General features: G+C 43.3%; 1 protein-coding gene across 1 annotated transcript in view; it reads right to left on the reverse strand.

The window, feature by feature from the left end:
• Positions 1 to 20,480, reverse strand: part of ARHGAP15 (Rho GTPase activating protein 15) — an 850,722-nt gene extending 830,242 nt beyond the window's left edge. Inside the window, exons 1-2 of the mRNA XM_033947260.1 lie at positions 20,322 to 20,480; positions 15,199 to 15,378 (exon numbers count right to left, since the gene is read on the reverse strand). Coding sequence (XP_033803151.1) covers positions 15,199 to 15,378; positions 20,322 to 20,480 — 339 coding nt within the window. The remainder of the gene's footprint in view (positions 1 to 15,198; positions 15,379 to 20,321) is intronic.
• Positions 20,481 to 22,328: the final 1,848 nt, after the last annotated feature.

Here is a 22,328-nt window from a genome sequence, read left to right on the forward strand (position 1 = left end):
GAAAAAAAAAATCAGCAGAAGAACTGTATAATGTAGTCTACAGCAAAACTAGGCAGTGTTAAAAGTATGTAAGGAAATCCCAAATACATCCATGATTACACATTCAAACATCTCCCTCTAGGGATAACATTTAAATTGTGTATCCAAAATGAACTGGATTAGACTAAGGACAGAACTGAGCATTGGCCTTTGTGGACAGTTCATTAAAGACAGCATTCAGTCTTCTGTGCCAGCAACCAGATGCTTAATGCAGCAGCCATGGAAAAGGCATCGTAATGATAATATCTAGAACAACAATTTGGACATGTACAGCACCTTTCATCCAAATAAGATCCCAGGACACTTCATATTCCTGGTGTTCAATAAACACGCATACATAAAGCTACACTCGGGACTGAGAGTCTGGCAACACAATTTTAGCTCTCACTGCTAAACTACTATAGTATAAAAAATGATAAGGGATGTATAGATGGCTCTGAACCTTATATATATATATATATATATATATATATATATATATATATATATATACTAGTCTTTAAGCCCATTACATTAACGGGTGCTAGAATAGATGTGTCTGTCTGTCTGTGTTTCTTTATCTCTCTCTCCTTGGCCGCTGTCTGTATCCTTCTGTCTCCCCCTCCCCCCCGAGCAAAGCTGTCTGCCTCCAGCACCCACCTCCCCCCCAAATGTCTCTCCATGGCCCTCTTCTGTCTTCCCCCCAGAGCAAAGCTGTTTGCCCCAAGCACACCCCTCCCCCCAAAGCAGCCCCCTATCCCTCTCCCACTGACTCTCTCTCTGGCCCCCTTTCTTTGTCTGTCTTTCTGTCCCTCTCCCTGCCCCTGTGTCTTTCTTTCTTTCTGTCTCCCTCCTCCGCTGTCTCTGTCTGTCATTTTTCCCCATTTCCCTGTGCAGCAGCATTTCCATCCCACTTCCCAATGCAGCAGCAACAGCATTTCCCTCCTATCTCCCCCCCCTTTTCTGTGCAGAAGCAGTAGCAGCATTTTCCCCCAGCCTCCTTTCCCTTCTCTTATCTTCTCTTCCCTGCTCCGTTCGGCCCCTCTCCATTCTTATACTGCCATTGTCCTGCTCGATCTGGCCTGCTCCTGACCCTCCCACCGCCGACAAACCTCGGGGCTCCAGCCGCATAGGCAGCATTTTAAACACGCTGCTTCGTGGCCTTCTACTGCCGATTTCCTCTGCCGCGTCTGTCTCCGATGTCATCAGAGACGCGGCAGAGGAAATCGGCAGAGAAGGGCGCGAAGCAGCGTGTTTATAGTGCTGCCTACGCCGCTGGAGCCGGGAGGTTTGTGGAGGGTCAACGGCCGGAGCGGGGCTGCTGTCCACCATTGCTGCCACTGGTGCTGCCTAGTCCGCTGGAGCCGGGAGGTATATAGAGAGCACAGTCGCGGCATGCGTCTCCAGCCCCTGCAAGTGCCGTGAGGTGTCAATTAGAATGTTGCCACCTCACGGCGCAGTGAGAGGCAGCGGCGAGTGAGGGCGGGCGGTGACGCGCCGAGGACAGGGAGAGAGAACAGTCGCGCGCCTTCAGCCCCCGCATGCGCCGTGAGGTTAGAATGTTGCCACAGAAGCATACCTCACGGCGCCAGGACTCACGAATTTTCGAGAGTGCATGCGCGCTCTAGCGTTTTATTATTATTGATATATATATATATATATATACATACACACACATATACAGTGTATAAAGATAGATAGATAGATGTAATAGTGCCCACATTTTCACTAAATCTTTTAAGGAGGTTAACTAATTATCAATATTTACTTATAGTATTCTCTAAGGAAACCCCATTACATATTCCTAAATACTTACTATAGGATACCCTCTATTGAAATAGATACTGAACGTCTCCGTCTGTCTCTCCCTCTCTCTCTCTCTCTCTGCTGGAAACACCCCCCCTTGCCGGACTGCCCACCCCACCCACCCCAGACCTCCCTCCATCCCCAGGACCCCCCCACCCCCACCAGGACAAATCCCCCCGGATCCTCTCCAACCTTTTTTGATAGACGGATGGACGGGCTGTGCCTCTGGCCGGCCGGCAGGCCCATCTTCATCTGAATGGCGGGCTTGTCCCTTCCCAGTGCATTGTGAGATACACCGGGGAGGGGCCCATTAGAGGGCGTTCAGATTTCATGCCTCTTTGGCAGTTTTCATTTTGGCTGGTCAAGTTATTCATGTTACTCCACATTTGCAAAGTTTGCATAATTAATATCTCGGATCCCTGAGGAAAGCGTGTTTTGCTGAAACACGGCCCATGTTGGGTCCTCCTATGACAAATATGGACTTTGCATTTTAAAAAATTTTAGGAGAAAACTGGTGCCATTTTTGGAATCAGTAAGTCAAATATACCCAGAAACAGGTCTAACAGGTTTGAGGCCCCAAAATGAGTATTGGCCAGTATAATAGTAGTAGTTAGTAGGAAAAAATTGCAAGAAGATCTGATTTTTCAATCCTGTGTGCAGTTTACTATATGATACCATCAAAATATCTGGAGAAAAGGATGAGACAAATGGGCTAAAAAACCTGTAATACATTTAGAAGAGATGGATCTATATGATTCACAGAGCTTGAGGTTTGCTTTCTTCTTCCATTACAATTTTGTTTGCTTATGCGAATGTCTGTGAGTAAAGAGATGCTAAGCTGTAAAGAAAGAGACTTGGGAATTATGATAGACAAGTCGATGAAGTCGTCCACGCAATGTGCGGCAGCGGCAAAAAGGGTGAACAGAATGCTAGGAATGATAAAGAAGGGGATCATGAACAGATCGGAGAAGGTTATCATGCCGTTGTACCGGGCCATGGTGCGCCCTCACCTGGAGTAATGCGTCCAGCACTGGTCGCCATACATTTAGAAGGACACGGTACTACTCGAAAGGGTCCAGAGAAGAGTGACTAAGATGGTTAAGGGGCTGGAGGAGTTTCCATACAGTGAAAGATTAGAGAAACTGGGCTTTCCTCCCTCGAACAGAGGAGATTGAGAGGGGACATGATTGAAACATTCAAGGTACTGAAGGGAATAGACTTAGTAGATAAGGACACCCTCTCCAAGGTAGGGAAAACGAGAGGGCACTCCCTAAAATTGAAAGGGGATAGATTCCGTATGAATGTAAGGAAGTTCTTCTTCACTCAGAGAGTGGTAGAAAACTTGAATGCTCTTCCGGAGTCTGTCGTAGGGGAAAACATCCTCCAGGGATTCAAGACAAAGTTAGACAAGTTCCTGCTGAACCAGAACGTATGCAGGTAGGGCTAGTCTCAGGGTGCTGGTCTTTGACCAAGGGCCGCCACGTGAGCGGACTGCTGGGCACGATGGACCACTGGTCTGACCCAACAGTGACAATTCTTATGTTCTTAAGTTCTTAAATAATTTTTCTTTTTGAAAATCACCTATTTGGACGACTTGGCCACCAAAATGTCTAGACCGCCAGGACATCTAACGTTATTCGCCATTTTTGACCACAAACTCATCCAAGTTAAAAACATCGAAATCAGCACCATTTTGATGTGGGAGGGGTCAGCATTGTGATGGACTGGCCACATAGACATGCCAACAGAGCAGTGGTGCACCTTAGTAGTGCCAAATATGCATCTCGTCATATATCCCTTATAATTTATGCTGAGTTCTCCAAAACTCCCCCCAAACCTACTATACCCACCTGTCTACAACCCCAATAGACCTTATGGCTCCAGGTAGCGCCTATAAGGCAGTATGGTAGGGTTTAGGTGGGCTCATACTTAATACCATAGATTTTGTGGTTAGAGTGCCTTATGGGTCTGTCTCCTCCTCTCTGTGGTTCACTAGCCCACCCACCTGGCTACTTAAGACACCTTTGTGATGCACTATTAGGATTTCCCATACTAGGTGCTGCTGTTCTAGAGTCAGGTATGTACTCTTTCATTCAGATATTTTATGGGGATGGGAGGGGTGTCAGTTGCCACTTCCATCCAGGACATTTTGCAAAAGACTTGATTATCCTCAGAAGACATCCAAGTCTAGCCCGCCCAATGCATGCCCATAACATACCCCCTTGAAATCTGGATGCATAGTGGGCAATACATCTCGCTAGATGTCCAGGAAAATGGTTTTGATTATCAGTACTTGGACGTCCCAGTGATTAGGATGTCCAATTGCCAACAAGTGGGTTTTTGGACATTTTAGTATTTTGATTATGCCCCTAACATTCACACAAGCACACGTATGTTATATCAACAGATTAAATAGTAAATGATTATCATATTAATTGGAGAAACATACACAAGTGATATCCGTATGTTGCAAGGGATAGCAAAATGTTTCACTTTTACTAAGAAAACCTAACTTTGGTCTATAAAAACGTTGAAGACAGATAAAAGGACTTATCACTTATTCTTTCTTTAAATATATTCATTCTAATGGCATCTGATTCAAAGAAAAAATAGGCCTTAGATTATGCAATTACACATTGTTGAATATTTATTTAATGAATTTGTGGTTCTGTATATTCTAGATAATTGTTACTCTGACAATTTTTAGCAATCAGTATATATTATTCAAAAAAGTTTAAGGGAAAACCAGCCCATCCAGTAGGCAACCGTTGAAAGAAGCAACTTCTGAGGGGCTCCAAAAGCAGATAATGTCAAAAGAAAACAATAGGTCCTGACAACCATACAACCTCAAAGAAAGAACCAAAGATGCTTTTACCAGTAGACAGTGTGGACAATTGAAAAGAGCCCATTAACCCAGATTACACGATCTAACACGATTTTTGTTCCTGGGTAGTAAATACAACTACTACTACTACTAGTATCCATTCGGTCATGTCCGACACTTGAATACTCTGTAGGCAAGTCCTCACCATGCTTCCCTGTTTTCCATGACTTCTTTAAATTATTTGATGTCCATTCCTGTGTCATTCTTGGGATCCAGCCAATGAGCTTTGGCCTCCCCTGCCTCCTAATTGCTCATGCCTAAAAAGTAAGCCTTTGTGCATACGTTAGCATTAATTTTAAGATTAAATTCTTATTCTTATATTATTTATTATGAGTTATTCATTTGTTTTATTTCTTGCTAGTGATTTATATGCTTATGATTTTATTTATACATCCTAATTGACAGTTCAGCCCGTGATGTAGTATTTTGGAAGGCAAAATATGGCATACATTGGGCATCTTGAATAGCAAACGCTTTTCTCTTCATGGTCTGCTCTGCTTTGTCTCTGGATTAAGTTTGTGCAGATTGCTGCCTCTTTATGGTTCTACTGTGCCTAGAAAGGGGAAGCGCAAAGCAGAACTAATGATGCATTAAATGTTAGTGTGCAGTTAAGGTATTTTTCTGGGAGAAGGGGCAGCATGGGCATGGCATGGCATGACAGCATGACGTGGGCATGGCATGGCATGGCATGACGTGGAAACATTATCCAGTTAGCACATTCTTGGTAATACGTGCTAACAGGATAGCGGCTGAGTTAATGCTAGATCACTTAATAACTCCTTTATAGAAGTCACTAAGGGGGAAATTCTATAAGAGGCGGTAAAGATAAGCACCTAAATAAAAGATACCTAGGACTCCTTTACGAAGGTGCGCTAGCGTTTTTAGTGCATGCGCTGGATTAGCACGCGCTAGCAAAAAAACTACCACCTGCTCAAGAGCGTGTTAAGGCCCTAACACGCCTTCGTTAAAGGAGCCCCTAAAGTTAGGCACCTATCTTCCCCCCCCTCCCTTTTTACAAAATCACACAAGAGATTTTTAGCACTGGCTGGTGTACTGCATGCACTATGCTGCTCCGACAGTCATAGAGTTCCTATGAGCATTGGATCAGTGCAGTGCATTCAGCGTGCCAGCCGGCACTAAAAACCTCTTTCACGGTTTTGTAAAATAGGGTTAATTAGTAAATTGGCTTCAATTTTAAGCTTCAACAAGCTCATAATTGAAAAATATATAATAAAAATTATTGGGCGATAGCCATCTATCTTCTTCAAAACATAGCGCCTAACCCCAAAGTAGGGTGGGAGAAGAAGTTAGGCATCGCTTGGCATGATTCTCTAAAGGATTTAAGCGCCTATAATATAGGCCTTTATCACAGTCATCGTAGTTTTAGGCCCTCCTTTACAAAGCCACGGTGGCGTTTTTAGAGCGGGCTGCAGCAGTAAGAACTCCGATGGTCATAGGATTTCTGTGAACCTTAGAGTTCTTACTACCATGGCCGGTGCTAAAAACTCTTGCATAACATTGTAAAGGAGGGGGTTAGTTAGGTAACACAAAAAAAAACAAAATAAAAAGGGAGACCCAATGATCCACAGTGAAAACAATAGACTGTGGATGTGGATGTTCTGAAAGATGATTTTTATTTGCTCTTCACAGTAAAAATACAAATAAAAGTCTAAATTAGTAATACACGTACGATTGTCATGACGGACACTACATGGTCCGTGTTTCGGCGAGACTGCCTTCTTCAGGGATACGGATGATGATAAAAATATGAGCAAAACAATGTATGTGTCTTTGAGTATAAAACCTGAAATGGCTTAAGACAAGCAGAGTGGCGCGTAAAATCGCAGTGAGAAACCACCACACTAAACTGAAACTGAATATATCTGTAATAGGCACCATTTACAGACTATCTTCCTAAGTGCCCCTAGCAGTTACTGCACACTAATGACTACAACCTGCATAAAACATCCCCCTCAAAGAAGAGTATTATATTTGCAATTTAATAAACACTAAGATTTGTGGAGAGGAGGACCAGGAAAACTGGGTTTGATTCCCCTTTTGACTCTGGGCAAGTCATTTAACCCTGCACACCCCCAAGTATAAAATATGTTCCTGTATATGATATGTAAACCACTTTGATGGTTACCACATCCCTTTTCCTAAATCCAAATCCCATCATTCCTCCTAAATTAGATGTTTTAATTTTTAAACTGCTTTTAGGTGAGGCCTTTTGACCTGAAATGCATCACTAGTTGAATTGCCCTATGACACAAATTAACTAAATTTTCATAGAAGGATGAAGGGTTACTGATTTATGAGGTTGTTGGGGGTTTTTTTTGGCAAGTGTTAGCTCATTGCATTAGTGCTGGGTGGAAACAGCCCCCCTCCCTCTTGATATTCATACCGCAGGAGATAGCCATGGTTTGCAGCAATACCAGAAATTCAATGCTGTCACTGTATCTGGCAACTGGCACTGAATTTTGGGTTCATAGACAAAATCGCGTGAGACAACGGTGCGCAGACAACTGAGCGCAAGGTTGACGGCGCACCGAAGAAAAGCACTATTTTAAAGGGTTCCGACGGGGGGTGTTGGTGGGGAATCCCCCTATTTTACTTAACAGACATCGCGCTGGCGTTGGGGGGGGGTTTGGGGGGTTGTAACCCCCCTCATTTTACTTGAAACCAAACTTTTTGCCTGTTTTTTAGGGAAAAAGTTAAGTTTTAAGTATAATGTGGGGGGTTACAACCCCCACAACGCCAGCGCAATGTCTGTTAAGTAAAGTGGGGGGGGTTTCCCCCCCACACCCCCCGTCGGAGCCCTTTAAAATAGTGCTTTTCTTCGGCGCGCCGTCAACCTTGCGCTCAGTTGTCTGCGCTTAGTTGTCAGCGCGCCGTTGTCTCGCGCGATTTAGTCCCATCAATGAATTTTGGCTGGCCGAGACATAGCCAGCTAGGATAATATTCAACAGATAGCCAGCTAAGTTTTAATGGCCAAAATCATCCTTTTAATCATCCTTTTAGGCAGCTCTATCTGGCCTCAAAGCATATGGGATTGGGACCTTTTTGTAGTTATACAACCATACTCAAAGCTGTTTACATATGGGCACTTCAAGCATTTCCCCTCTTTCTCTCCTGGTAGGCCCACAATCAATGAGGGTAAATCAAAAAGTAAAGGCAAAATATATTTAACGGCTTTAATAGAAGTGACTGTGAGCAATTAAACATATCACATAGTCCCATTCAAGAAAACACATTTGTTATATTGTTCAACCAGCTTCTGCATTCCTGCAGAGAAGTTTTTTGGCAGCTTCCAAAGCCAGGTAAGTACTACTTCCTTTTCGTCATCAATTTGTCTTTTGCTCTCTGGTGATAATTCTCTCCAGAATACTTGGATCTTCTTCATACCATCTCAGGAACTGGGCCGCAACCTCCAAACGCTGTTGCTTGTGCAGATCAGTAAGCTGTTTGGGAATCCATTGTACACAAACTTTCCTGTGTCCCAAATCATCATGCATTATGGCAAATGCAGATCCATTGCTGACATCCAAACTTGCAGCCACCGTTATTCTTTGCTCTTCTCTAATCAAGGTATCTGCCCTGTCAATGTGCTCTTGTGTGCGTGATGTTGATGGGCAACCAGAATGACCTTCGTCAGTTACACCTGTTCTTCCCACTTTAAACCTTTTACCCACTCATAAACCTTTTGTCGATTCATGGCGCTATGTCCATACTGAGTCAATATCTGATGGTGAATTTCCACTGCCAAAAGAAAGTCCATAGTCTGTTATTTAGAAAGACATGGGGAAGCCACTGCTTGCCCAGTATTGGTAGCATGGAATATTGCTACATCTTGGATTTTGGCCAGGTACTAGTGACCTGGATTGGCCACCGTGACAACGGGCTACTGGGCTTGATGGACCGTTGGTCTGACCCAGTAAGACTATTCTTATACTTATGCTCCAGTGCTCATAGGAATTCTACAAATGTCAAAGCATTTAGTGCTTCGAGCCATGTTAGAAACCGACGAGAGCAGGCAACAGGGGGCAGGATTGGTGCGGGATTGGAGGCGGGACTGGGGTGTAACAGGGGGAGATGGGCGGAACTGGGAGGGCCTGGGTAACCCTGGTAACCCTATTGTGACTACTATACTGCTTCTCCATTCTGAGTAGTGCTGAATGGGTAAAAGTGAATCGATTTTTCACTCTTCCAAAAAGTACAAAGATTAGCAGACACAATGAAATCACACAGAAATACTTTTAATACAAACAGGAGGAAATATTTTTTCACTCAAAGAATAGTTAAGGTTTCACTCCATCTGCCAAAAGAAAGCACGCTACTGCACATTGTTCTTTAATGGTGCAATGTTGAAATGGAGTGTCCACATTTATGACCTCGTCTCTGCCACACAACTAAAGGCCGATCACTGCAGAGTGTGTGGACTAACTATCCAACAGACAATGTATGAGTGCATATGTTGCATTTCACCAGCTCTGTTCTGGTTATCGCATAAATTAATAATTGCCTTTAATTTTTTATTTATCCTCATATCTAACGTACCTGGGGCAGTGGAGGATTAAGTGACTTGCCCAGGGTCGCAAGGAACAGCACGGGGTTTGAACCCACAACCTCAGGGTGCTGAGGCTGTAGCTCTAACCATGACACCATATTCTCCTCTGGCCAGTGAACAGCTGAATATTGGCAGTGCCCTGCTAAGTCATGTGACATTGCCAGTCTCTGGCCAATCTGCTAAGCCAGATATTCAGAGGGAGATAGCTGCCTATCGCCCACTGAATATCACTGGATAGCCAGCTATATGTTATTTAGCTGGCCAGGAGCCAGCTAAATAACACTGAATATCGGGCCCAGTATGTTTTATTACAGTTATTTTAGTCAAATGGAGATGTTAACAGAGATACAAGGTGCTACCCAAAAGTTCAGGTAATTCAATTGTTAAAAAAAAAAAAAAATTGCTTACCGAAACTCCTAGTTTCCATCGTTTCCTTCAAAGTAGTCCCCTTGAGTCCCATGAGTCCATGCATTTATGGAAGTCAGGAATTGTTGAACAACGAGTGATGTGTGAATGAGCGCATTGTCATGGTAGAGCAACCAACTTTTGTTTTTCCACTTGTCTGGGTGTTTGTGCCAAATGCTCTCGCTCAACCGCTTCAAAACCTCACAATATGACTTTCATACTATCTCACAAACTTTGGATAGTGTGCCTACAATCTGCAAGGATAGTCTCATAAACTTTTGCTATGGTTTCCAATGTTGTGTTTGTTGATGGTCGTCTGGAACGGTCATCATCGTGGACAGATGTTCAACCGTCCTTGAAGTGTTTCTACCAAAGGTTTTGCTTTGGCACATGGCATTACCTCCAAAGGCTTCCTGGAGCATATGATGGGTTGCTGCAGCAGTTTTTTTTAAAGTTTGAAACAAAATTTGATGCAGATTCTTTGCTCAGTAAAATCCATCATATCGAAATCCGTCGAGTCACTAAAACACAACCTTACAAAATTGCACAGAACAAAACAACGCGACCACTCAGCTGCACACTCGTTGGCACACTGATTCATACAGTATATTGCTTGACACTTCTAGCGGCGGAAGGGCATACTATATCCAGTTTGTGTGCGCTGTTTGCATTCCCCGAACTTTTGGGTAGTACCTCGTAAGTGGTTGGTTCAGGGGTCTTGCTAGAAACTGATTTTGGAGGCAGTCTAGGGGATAGATTGACTGGGATAGGCACGTGGGATCTCTCAGAGACAGAAAGAGATAATGGTTACTGTGGATGGGCAGACTGAATGGGCCACTTGGCCTTTATCTGCCATCATGTTTCTATATTTTCTTACTCTTTGTGACTCTGTACAGCGCTGTGTGTGTCTGTTAGCGCTATAGAAATAATTAATAGTAGTAGTAGTAGTAGATGGGAAGACCAAACATTTGCTCTCAGTGTCCATCCCCCCAAGCTGCTGCTGCTGCCCTCCCAATTATGCCTTTATAGGTGGGGATGCTCAAACAGCACTAGGCTGATGACATTCTCTGCCAGAGCTCGGGGATGTACTTCCTATAGAGCAAGGTAGCAGGCATGTGTAACATGCATAAATAAGCATGTATTTATCTGCTGGTTTTGCATATGGGAAAGTAGGCTAGGAATAACCTTTAATTTATTTATGTAGGACTTTTGGTAGTTCCTAAGCACACAAACATATTAGAACCCCCCTCCCCCATCATAATAGAAATGCATTTTTAAATCTCCATAAATGTCCTGTTAGGTGAACTCCATTACATTAATCTTTTTATCTAATTAATATGGATCTACACATTGGATTTGGATCTATAATTTGGGATCCTGCCAGGTAGCATGGGCTGCTTATGACTAGATACTGGGGTTGATGGACCTTGAAACTTTTCTTAAGTTCTTATCTCCAAACCTGAGTGAACACTGCCTCCAGGTTCTTGAAGGCCCAACATCTGGTTGGCTGCATACTGCTTCATACATGTTCTCATGCTGTGAGTTTGCTCTAGCAGGTTAACAGGGACCTGAAGGCATTGCAGGGAGGGGCAGTGGGGGCCAGAGAAGCAATGCATGGCAGCAGCTAATGATGCTACCCATTTTTCAATGACTGCCTAATGATTTGGGCTGCCAATGCCCCATGCTGGCGATGATCCGAGCACCTGACCATACTACCTCGCACCCTATATGGGCTAATGCAGCAGCTATGTCTCATAACACTGAGAGTTTCCTGCACAGGGCCTAGGCAAAGTCTGATTTATGCACAACCGCCATGTCCGTTCCCTCTAAAATGTCTGTGTTCTAGGCATTGCCTAGTTTGCCTGTTCTTTCTCCTGTCTGACCTCCATAGTCACTCATCAAAAGATATGCAAAGACAATTTTCCAGTAACCTACCTAAGAGCAGAAATAAAAACATATATAAATACTGTATAGATATAGATACCACTCTGCTCCCAGTTTCAAACTCATAAAACAAACACAATATTAATGATATGTTTCCGGTGTAACTTTTTAAAACTCTTTCTATGGTATCATCCAAAATATTTGCACAAAGCTAAAGTTATGTAACACGGTAATATAAACAATGAGAAACTGCATGATAAAATCCTGCCCAAAAGTGAAAAATGCTAATTTTGTCTCATTTAGCAGCTGGATACAGAAATGCTCATTAGTTTTAAGAGGGTTAATCCTTTTAACTTTTGCATATTGATATGCCAATTATGCCTAATTGTACAAGAGGCATCAGTCAAGGTAATAGTGCATAAACACATGAAAGTTATTAAGTACATCCCAACATGTAATAAAGTAGGTGTTAATTGGTAGCTGAGTTCTGCAGGCTATTGAGGTGGATAATTCATCGAGAGATGGATCACTTGTAATTTCTCTACATAATTCCTTTTGCAGTCTCACGCTGTGATGTTTTCATGCTTGTCAAAAACAACTGCAGCCTAGTGCCTTTTGTTAAACGCAGCCAATAAAATATGCTAAGCATCATTAAATATACTTAACTTTTAAACTTTCCAAAGGTGCATTTCTTGTTAATAAACCAATGCTGTTTCTAGGAAATCGCGACAAACAGTTTCAAGTCCAGAGTTCTGATGTATACAAGTAAGATAAAAACCGCACGCAACTTGGTTGGAGCAGATGGCGCTATTAATATAGGACGTAATATTCTGAATTTAGTACTTCATCAATAAGCATTTCCAGAGCCTATTATCCAATGCCACAACAAACTCTCTCTCAATTATACTAGGTTCTTATTTGTCAACAGAAAAAAAACAAAACAAAGATACTAAAAGAACATTGAATAACCAAATTTTTTTTTAAAAAAAATCCTTAACACAGGTTGCATTTTCAGTGGGAGCACAGAATTAAAATGAGTCAGTCACATCAAATAGCAAGTTTGGGCGACCGTTTGATATCTCTGCTAGCAGTCTGAATATTTTATATCTCCCCTATATTGTTGCAGAAGAGCCAATTAGTGGCTCAGATGATTGTGAAGGGTGACTGGGGGCTTGGGTTTCTATCCCCAGCTATCCATTTCCTCCGCTTTGGATGGGGAGTCCAAAACAGTGGCTAACGTCGCATAAATAATTTTGTGACATCATGCTGCCTCAGCTGCGCATTATCACCATTATGGAAGGAAATTAACTGGGGGAAGCTCATATCAATCAGTTGGTTTAGTGGCTCAGGCTAAAGATGGGGGTAGGGGCAGGGCTGGCATATAGTTAATCTCTATTTTTAATATCTTTTCTATGAGGAAACAGTTTAAATGGCCTGACTTCAGGCCCCATGCTGCTAAAATATTCAGAATACTATCCTTCCTTCTGGATGTCTTTTAACTCATCTTAAATCACCAGTAACTCAAACACTAAGCTGTTCAATTTGTATACATTTTATTTTCCAAAAGTTGAAAGAGGGCATTCGGAAAAGTTGAAAGGGGACAGATTCAAAACGAATGCTAGAAAATTTTTCTTTACCCAGCGTGTGGTGGACACCTGAATGCGCTTCCAGAGGGCGTAATAGGGCAGAGTACGGTACTGGGGTTCAAGAAAGGATTGGACAATTTTGTGCTGGAAAAGGGGATAGAGGGGTATAGATAGAGGATTACTGCACAGGTCCTGGACCTGTTGGGCCGCCGTGTGAGCGGACTGCTGGGCATGATAGACCTCAGGTCTGACCCAGTGGAGGCACTGGTTATGTTCTTAATTTTAAGTTGCATTGGATTATAATCATTATCTGATGTATTGTAGACATGTTTGATATAAGCATAACATGTAATGATAGAAAAAGATCTGTCGCCCCGATTCTATCCAATATAGGAAACCTTTCCATGGGGGTTGACTACACACCATCATAGGAATTCACAAGTATATATAACATGCATGTATATATATATATATATATATATATATATATATATATATATATATATATATATATATATATTTAAAAAAAAAAAAGACATGTGAGGTGAATCAAACTCAAAATTAAATTTAAATTCAAATTGAAGATGTCCTTTTCAATAAGTGCTAACCTCCCCCCCAAGAAAAGTTTATCTACCAAAAACTAGAAAACTCAAAAGAAGGCAGAACTTAGCTTTGTGAGAGTTAACATTGGCCGTTAATCCAGTAAAGCCAGGGCAGGATTAACCAATAGGCCAAGTAGGCACGTGCCTAGGGCCCAAAATGGTCAGGGGGGCCCGATGAAGGAGGGCATCAACATTGTTTTTTCCAAACAGCGAAGGGCCCCTCCAGCATCGATCAGCAACACGGGCCCCACTCCGATTGGCAATGCACCCCCCCCCCCCCCATCGACAGAAAGTAAGACAAGCAAGCAACGCGGATAAGAAAGGCAACGGGAACTGTAATTGTGCAAGCGGTGCTGCTTGCCCAAAGCTTCCCTCTGACGCAGCTACCTGTTTCCGCCTGGGCGCATGGTGGGATGGGGCGGGTCAGGGGGGTCCAGTGTACTTGTGTGCCTAGGGGCCCTTGACAAATTAATCCTGCCCTGAGTAAAGCGACGTTCTATAGCGACGCTTCTCTCAAGGAATACACTTTTTTATCCGGTTCAACCAGACTTGGTTTCAGAGCACTCAGCCCCTTCCTCAGGAACCTTAGCAAATTGTTTGAATCAACTGACTCCAAGTTGTTAATAGCGATGCTCCTCAGAATCTGTGTGTTTCCAGTTTGATACACGTATGTTATACACACATAGTGAATTCCTATGATGGTGTGTAGCCAACCCCCTGGATAGAATCAGGGCGGCTTATTGCACTAGGACTTGCTCCCTTTTGGGTGCTTTCGCCAATCTGCATAAGACCTCACACTGAAGATTCACATTACAATATTAATATTGCATTGAATAAAGTAACTGCCAAATGCTCCTTTCCAAGTTTCATATTTGTGTCTTTCAACTATTACAAAAAAGTCAGATTATTGTGATTGGTGACTAGGGGCTAGGGTTTTTATCTCCAGATATCCTTTCCTCTGCGTTGAGTCCAAAACAGTTGCTAACATTGCATAAATATTTTTGCTTCCACCTCCTCCACTAGAATGCTGTTTCATGAATTCTGCACCATTTCCGTGACAAAATATTTTCTCTTACTCCTTAAATCTACCCCTTTTGAGCTTGATATAATGCAGATTAGATCGATTTCCCCAGTAAACTGTAACCTGATTTAGAGCTCCTTTTACTAAGGTGTGCTAGCGTTTTTAGCTAGAAGCTAACACCAGCATTGAGCTGGCATTGGTTCTTGGCGCGTGGCATGGGGTTAGCGCGTGCGGCAATGCAGCGCACACTAAAAACGCTAGCGCACTTTAACAAAAGGAGCCCATAATTGTCCTGGTTCAGGGAGTACATCCATTTGTTCCCGTACTCTCACCTAACGTGGTTCAGTTTCAGTAACAAAAATAAAAAACTGAGATCTTTTCTTAGAATTACAGAAATGACTTGTGCTATTTTTAATCTTACTTACTGGCTTAGTGACCTGCCCAGAATCGGTGAGAATCATGGATTTACTTTGACTCCGTCTGTCATGTTGCAAGTTAGCATTCTTGATCCTCATTTGCACTATTCCTGTACTCTGGTGGGATACAGGCTGTTTCTCAACAGATAATATGGGCTTTGATAACGGTTGCAGGTTTACCGTATTAACCTAAAAAACAAAGATCAGTAGTGTAAATAACAATATCTGAAATTTCTTTGCAATTAAAATAGACCATGGTCTTGCATTAGACATAGTTTATACTGATTTCAGCAAAGTCTTCTACATGCTGTCTTGCATAAGAGCATTATAAATTAATTGGGCAGCTTTAGTGATAGTCCTCCTGGTGGTGGACTAGATTAGAAACAGGCTGAGTGATAGACAACAGAAGGCAGTAGCAAATGTAATATACTCTAGATAGAAAAATGATTAGTGTGGAACACCCCATTGAATATTCCTAGGACTAGGACAGCTCAATAACTTTGCATGTGATACTACAGAAGAGTTAGAAGGAAGTTTACCTCTTTTACTAAGGTACGCTAAACTCTAACGCGTCCATAGACTAACATGCACGTGTTAGCGTTTAGCACGCGCTAAATCGATTAGTATGCGCTAATCGGTTGGCGCACCTTAGGGCTCCTTTTACTAAGCTGCGATAGTGGTTTTAAGCGCACGCTTAGCACGCACTAAATTGCCACGCATGCTAGACGCTAATGCCAGCATTGAGCTGGCGTTAGTTCTAACCGCGTAGCGCGGGTTTAGCGTGCGTGGCAATTCTGCGTGCGCTGAAAACGCTATCACAGCTTAGTAAAAGGAGCCCTTAGTACAAGAGGGCCTAAGATATGGAAGAGAATGTACATCCATGAAAGAGTAGACAGAATAAGTATAAGAAATCTTGAGGAGTAGTAACAGTTAAGATTCATCAGTGCTATTCACCCCTTACAGACTACCCAGTTAGTAATAGGCAGTGGTTTTCAAAATACTTAAGAACAACTGAAAATAAATGTATTTTTAATACTAAATAAAAGTACAAATTCAGTTGCAGCTATTCTTACTGGTTTTATCCTAACTTTATTGCTCTACAATTCAATCCACTTTGCTTTTAGTAAAACTAAATTTTGAAAATGACTCAAATTTGTATGAGTGTGTTTGTGAGTCATTATTAATTGTGTTCAACAACTGCACTAGTGGAATATTCAATCTGGCAGAAAGTATCTTCAAATCAGATCAGGCTGTAGTGAGAAAGTATATTGAGTATCTGCCCGAGCCAAAGTGTTCTTCCAGAACTGGTTCTATGGCTTGAATATCCATCAATCTGTTTAAAGTTGGCATGCTGGAGAATCCACAAACCAGTCAGACAGAGGGTATGCAAACTCTGTCTTGTAACCTTCTCTGACAATATCCAAGACCCAAAGATCTGTCATTAAGCTTTCTCAGGCCTCCAGAAAGTCCAATAGCTGACCTCCAAATTTCTGAAGGGCAGCTGGAGGCCTGGCATCATTGTGGCTTCTTGGCTGCCGTTGTGGCCTGAGAACCTGTATTTTGGATTTTTCAGCTTCCAGAATATCTCTTTCTGGAACCTTGACAGGTTCTCTGCGACGAGCCTCCTGAGGTATACTGGCAAAAGGAGTTCCAGTTCTGGCTTTTAGCTGCTCGAGGTCTGCTGTCCGATAAGGACTTGGGGCAATGATCTTGGACAATGGCCCTAAGATCATCCAGGCTTTTGCCAAAAAGCATCTGTCCCTTGAAAGGGAAACTGCTAAGCTTTGGAGGCTGAATTGCCTGCCCATTGTCTGATATATATCATGCATTGGGCGGAGATGGAATATGTAGAGACTCTCGCCATGACTCTAATTACATCATAAAGTGTGTCATAAACATGGTCTCCAAGTGTGTCTGCCAACATGAGCTGAGGTAATGGTTTAGCTGATGTCATGTCCAGGGTTCATTGCTTTGAATGACAGATACTTGCTATGAAAGAAGCAGCTAATGCCGCCTTAATTCCTAGGGTCAGGGTCTCATACTGCCTCCTGAGGACCATATCTTCTCTCACTGGTTATGGATGTGCATTTAGTCACCTGTGCCACCAGGGCATCTACCTTTGGCATAACAAACATTTGCAAGAACTAGTGATCCAGAGGATTCAGTCTAGTCATGGCTTTCACCCCTTTGAGGAAGCTTTTTGGGACCTCCCAGGACTCTCTAACCAGGAGTTTCATGTAGGTGCCATGGTAAGGACGTGGGCTGAGATTGGACCTCACTCAAAAGAGAACACTGAATGTTTGGAGCTGAGGTGGATCAATCTTGAGCTCATTAAGAGACTCAATAATAATGTCTGCTAAGACCAAAGTCTTGAACAGCTGCCATATGGAAGGATCCCTACCTGGGTCCACAACCAGTACTCCATCCTAATCCTCAACATAGGAGGCTGACTCTCCCATCAGTGAGGTCTTGCTTTGAGACAGTAAGGGGATCAAGATTGAACTTTTGTCCCATGAATTCATGTCCGACTGACAAGCAGAGTCAGGGAGGAGATCCACTCTCATAGAAGAAGCACACTGAGGATTCATAGAGGTATGCGCCAAGGATATAAATTGTACATTTTGGCTGAACGCCCTGCCAGAGCAGATTAAAGAACTCTGGGGTAAATGCCTTAGTAGGAAACTCTCCTTCCCCTTTAGAAGGGATGAGATGGCTCTTCTTTGGTTATGGTGCCTCTGTGCCAGTTCAACATGCAATACCACGGTTCTGGGGCTCCTGGGCAAGCAGAAGCTCCACCTCAAACTTTGCCCCCATAATAATAATAATAATAATAATTGTAATATCATTTATTCCATTCATGCTTCATATACACACAATATAATCTTTTATTAACAACCAGATACAGTGACCAGATCCCTGTACTTTGCAAAATATAAAGACAGCAGATGTAAATATCAAAAACTGATATATTCCAATCACTACATTACAAACAAACACAAATAATACAGAAATGGAAATTATGATACCATTTTATTGGACTAAATACATTTTCAATTAGTTTTCAAAGGCCAAGGGGGTACTTTTATCTCAAAAGGAAAATAAAATTATTTTTTCTACCTTTGCTATGGTTTTTGGTTTTTTTTAAATTGTAGTCCCGGTCTCTGTTTTCTGCTTTCTTCATTTTCTCTTAACTATCTTGACAGGATTTCATGTATGTTGCTTATCTTTCCTCCTTTTTCTTCAGCTTTCTTTAGTTTATTTTGTTCTACCTACATTAAATTCTATTTTACTATCCAGTCTTCAGTTTCCCTCTTTTCATGGTGTCTATCTACAGCTTGCAACCTCTATCCCTCACCTCCTCCAATACCTCACTAACTCTATCCTCTTCCCCCATCCAGCATGTGCTCTTTTTCTTTATCCCTTTATTTCATCCAGGATGTGCCTTCTTTCTCTACCCCTCTGTCCTTCCATCCCATGTCTGAGCCCTCTCCTCCCCACGTCCAGCAATTGCTCCTCTCTCTCTCTCATCCCCATCCAGCAGTCTGCCTCTTTCCTCCCCATCCAGTGCCTATCCCAGTCTCTCTCCATTCACCCCACTTCCATCAGCATCTGCCCCCTTCTGTCTCTCTCTCTCTCTCTCTCTCACTTCACAGTTGGATCTCTCTCTTACTCCCCCCCTTATCTTGCTCGCACTCTATCTCCATTTGGGTTTCTCTCTCTCTCTCCCTCCCTTTACAGTCAGGTCTATTTGTCTCTCTCTATGGTTAGATCTCTCCCTCGACAATCAGATATCTGTCTTCCCTCCCCCTCCCTCCTCATTGCCCACTATCTCTCTCCTTTCTTTCTTTCTTTCTTCCTTCCTTGCTTCCCTTCCCTCACCCCACAATCTGGTCTCTCTCTCTCTCTCCTCTTTCTACCTCCCATGGTGTGGTCTTTCTTTCTCTCTCTCTCCCCCTTCATGGTCAGGTCCATCTGTTCTCCACTCCCTCCCACATAGTTGGGGTCTCTCTCACTTTCTCTCTCTCCCTCCTTCCATGCTTGGGTCTCTCTGTCCTCCCTCCCTTCCTGGTTGGATGTTTCCCTCTCCCTTGCTGCTTTGTGTCTCTCACTTTCTGTCTGCCCATCCGTTCATTCTTGGTTGAGCCTCCTTCCATGGTTAGGATGTTTCTCTCTCTCTCTCCCTTCCTCTATGAGTCTCTTTCTCTCTTTCCCCTCCTCTTCCTTGGTTGGATCTCTCTCTGTCCATTCATCCATCCCTGGTTGGGCCTACCTCGCTCCCTGGTTGGAGTATCTCTCCTTCTCTTCATGGGTCTCTCTGTCTCACCTCCCCTGGTTTGGTGTCTGCCTGTCTCTCTCTCTCTCTCTCTCTCTCTCTGTCCATCAATCTCTCCCTTCCTGGTTGAGCCTCCCTCACTGCCTCCCTATTTGGGGTGTCTGTCCTCTACCTTCCTGGTTGGACATCTCTTTCTTTCTATCCATTCCTCCCTCTCTGGATAGACCTCCCTCCCTCCATGGGTCTCTCTCTCTCCTCTCCCTCTCTGGTTGGGTCTCTCTCTCTCTCTCTCTCATTGGTTCTCTCTCTCTCTCTCTCTCTCTGTCCTTCTGTCCCTGCCTGATTGGGCACCCCTGCTTTCCTTGTTGGAGGTATCTCTGTCTTCTCTTCCTCTCTTGTTGGGTCTCTCTCTTTCATTGAATTTCTCTCTCTCTCTCTGTCCTTCTGTCCCTCCATGGTTGAACATACCTTCTTCCATGGCTGGGGGTGGCTCTCCCTCCCTCCTGCCCTCTCTCCATGTTTGTGTGTGTGTGTGTCTCCCCCCCCCACCATGGTTCAGTATCTTTCTCCTTCCTTCCTCCCTCCCCCCTTCCTTCACCCCATGGCCCGATCTCTCTCTTCTCCTTCCCTCCCCCCTGTGGCCCCCTTCCAGCACTCCTACATACCCTTTCGGCATCCCCCCTGTGGTTCCCCCTCCAGCACTGCTACCTACCCTGCCAGCAGTGCTTTGATTTATACGCTAGCACTATCAGCCGGCTGGCCAGTTGAGTCTTCTCTGTCTCTATGGCATTTGCGGTTAGGCAGGAACAGGAAGTTTGCAGTACTTCTTCAAAAAACATGATACACATTAATTCCTTACCACTGTATCTTTGGTTGACTGAAAAAATCGTGGTGGTTTCCATGTTCTTTCCCTGTTAATGGAGCTGACGTAAAATTTCCGTCCTGTAGAAGAGTCTATGTAAACTTCCCATTGATCCAGGATTTGGATTGGAAGGCCAATTGGACTAGGTGGTTCCATGGTACTATAAAAAGTAACAACATATAAAGGATAATTTTTTTAAAAAAAGGTCAATTAGGTTTGAAGGTCAAACAGATGCCTATTTTTAGCCTGTTTCATTAAGACACATATGGGCCTTGAGATGAAACATCAGATTATCCAGTCGCATCACTGCAGTGTTGTTACATTTGATTTGCAGCTTAGAAAGCATATTCCGCATAATACGTGGGACCGAGCGGAAGTGGGCACCAGCCACCACACTGTAATCTACAGGGCAGGTCTACTGCTGGGAGAACCATTGCATGATGCAGGCATTACAGAAAGGATGTTACAGTTATAGTTATAGTTATTTGATATACTACTATTATTAACAAAAAAAAGTCAAATGAAAGCGGTTAACAATAGATAAAAATCAAAGGGAAATAATTTTAAAAACAATAACATAAACACAACAGAAAAATGTTATATACTGTACAGTTAACAATACTAGACACAAAATGACAATCCAAGGGCAGGAAAGGTTTACAATATCAAGAGGTAAGAACAAATAAGGTAAAAACAGGAGGATAGAGAGCGAGGAGCCTACACAGTCTCCTCCAGGACCCCAATGCAAATAGGGCATATGAGATCTTCATCCACATTAGAGAATGACACGGTGACAAAATTCATCACCGTCCCCGTCCCCGCGGATAACCGCGGGAAATAATCCCATGTCATTTTCTAGTGTCTATTTCAACCTCAGTCCTTCTACACCAGCATTCTTCAAAGGAAAGCTTGAGGGTCAGTGGTTGTGGCCATTCATACTCTGATTCTTCCCTCTCTCCTTAAAGAATGACATGAAGATGGTTTCCCGCGGGGACGGGAACGGTGATGAATTTTGTCACCGTGTCATTCTCTAATCCACATCATCCTGAAAGCAAGTTATATCATACTCCATTGCTCATCACCTGTAGCAGAACCACGCTGAGCCTCCACAGTAGCCTTTTCCACCCCCTCAGGCCTACAACCCACCAGCCTGTTTGTTAAACTGTGGTAAGCAGTTACCATGCAAAGTAGCATACAGATACTGTTACTTACCATGCAGTTGCTGTAATAGTTATTGCACACAGGCAGCAGAATGTTTTTTTCTTGGGGGGGGGGCAAAGGCTCCTCCCTAGCCGCAGGAGGATCCTGCAGCATGACCTCTCTCTACACCTCCTGACTCCCCCCTACCTTCCCTGGCCGCTGTAATTTTAAATCTTCTGGCAGCCACCGCGCAGTGTCAATGAGCAGGCCTGCCCCGGAAGTCTTCATTTTGCAGCACGGCGGCTGCCAGAAGATTTAAAATTACAGCAGCCAGAAGGAGGCAGGTGAAGGGAGTAGATCCATGACTGAATCTGACCGCCAATTTTGAGGGAGGCCATGGCGCCTATGACCTCCCCCTTCCAATGTGGAAATGTGTTGGAAGGTACATTCCATTAATCACCCACCAGCTATAGCATACTTCTGTGGTCCTAATTTACAAAATAAACAGGTATATAAAGAAACATAGAAACATGAAGGCAGATAAAGGCCAAATGGCCCATCTAGTCTGCCCATCCGCAGTAACCATTATCTCTTTCTCTCTCTGAGAGATCCCAGGCCCTTTTGAATTTAGACACAGTCTCTGTCTCTACCACCCTTTCTGTAAAATAAGTATTTCCTTAGAATACTCCGGAGCCTCCTAACTTCATCCTATGCCCTCTCATTGCAGTTTCCTTTCAAATGAAAGAGACTCGACTCATGCACATTTATATTACGTAGGTATTTACACATCTCTATCATATCTCCCCTCTCCTGCCTTTCCTCCAAAGTATACAGATTGAGATCTTTAAGTCTATCCCCATACGC

The sequence above is a fragment of the Geotrypetes seraphini genome, chromosome 5 (genome assembly GCF_902459505.1).
Source record: "Geotrypetes seraphini chromosome 5, aGeoSer1.1, whole genome shotgun sequence".
NCBI classification, from domain to species: domain Eukaryota; kingdom Metazoa; phylum Chordata; class Amphibia; order Gymnophiona; family Dermophiidae; genus Geotrypetes; species Geotrypetes seraphini.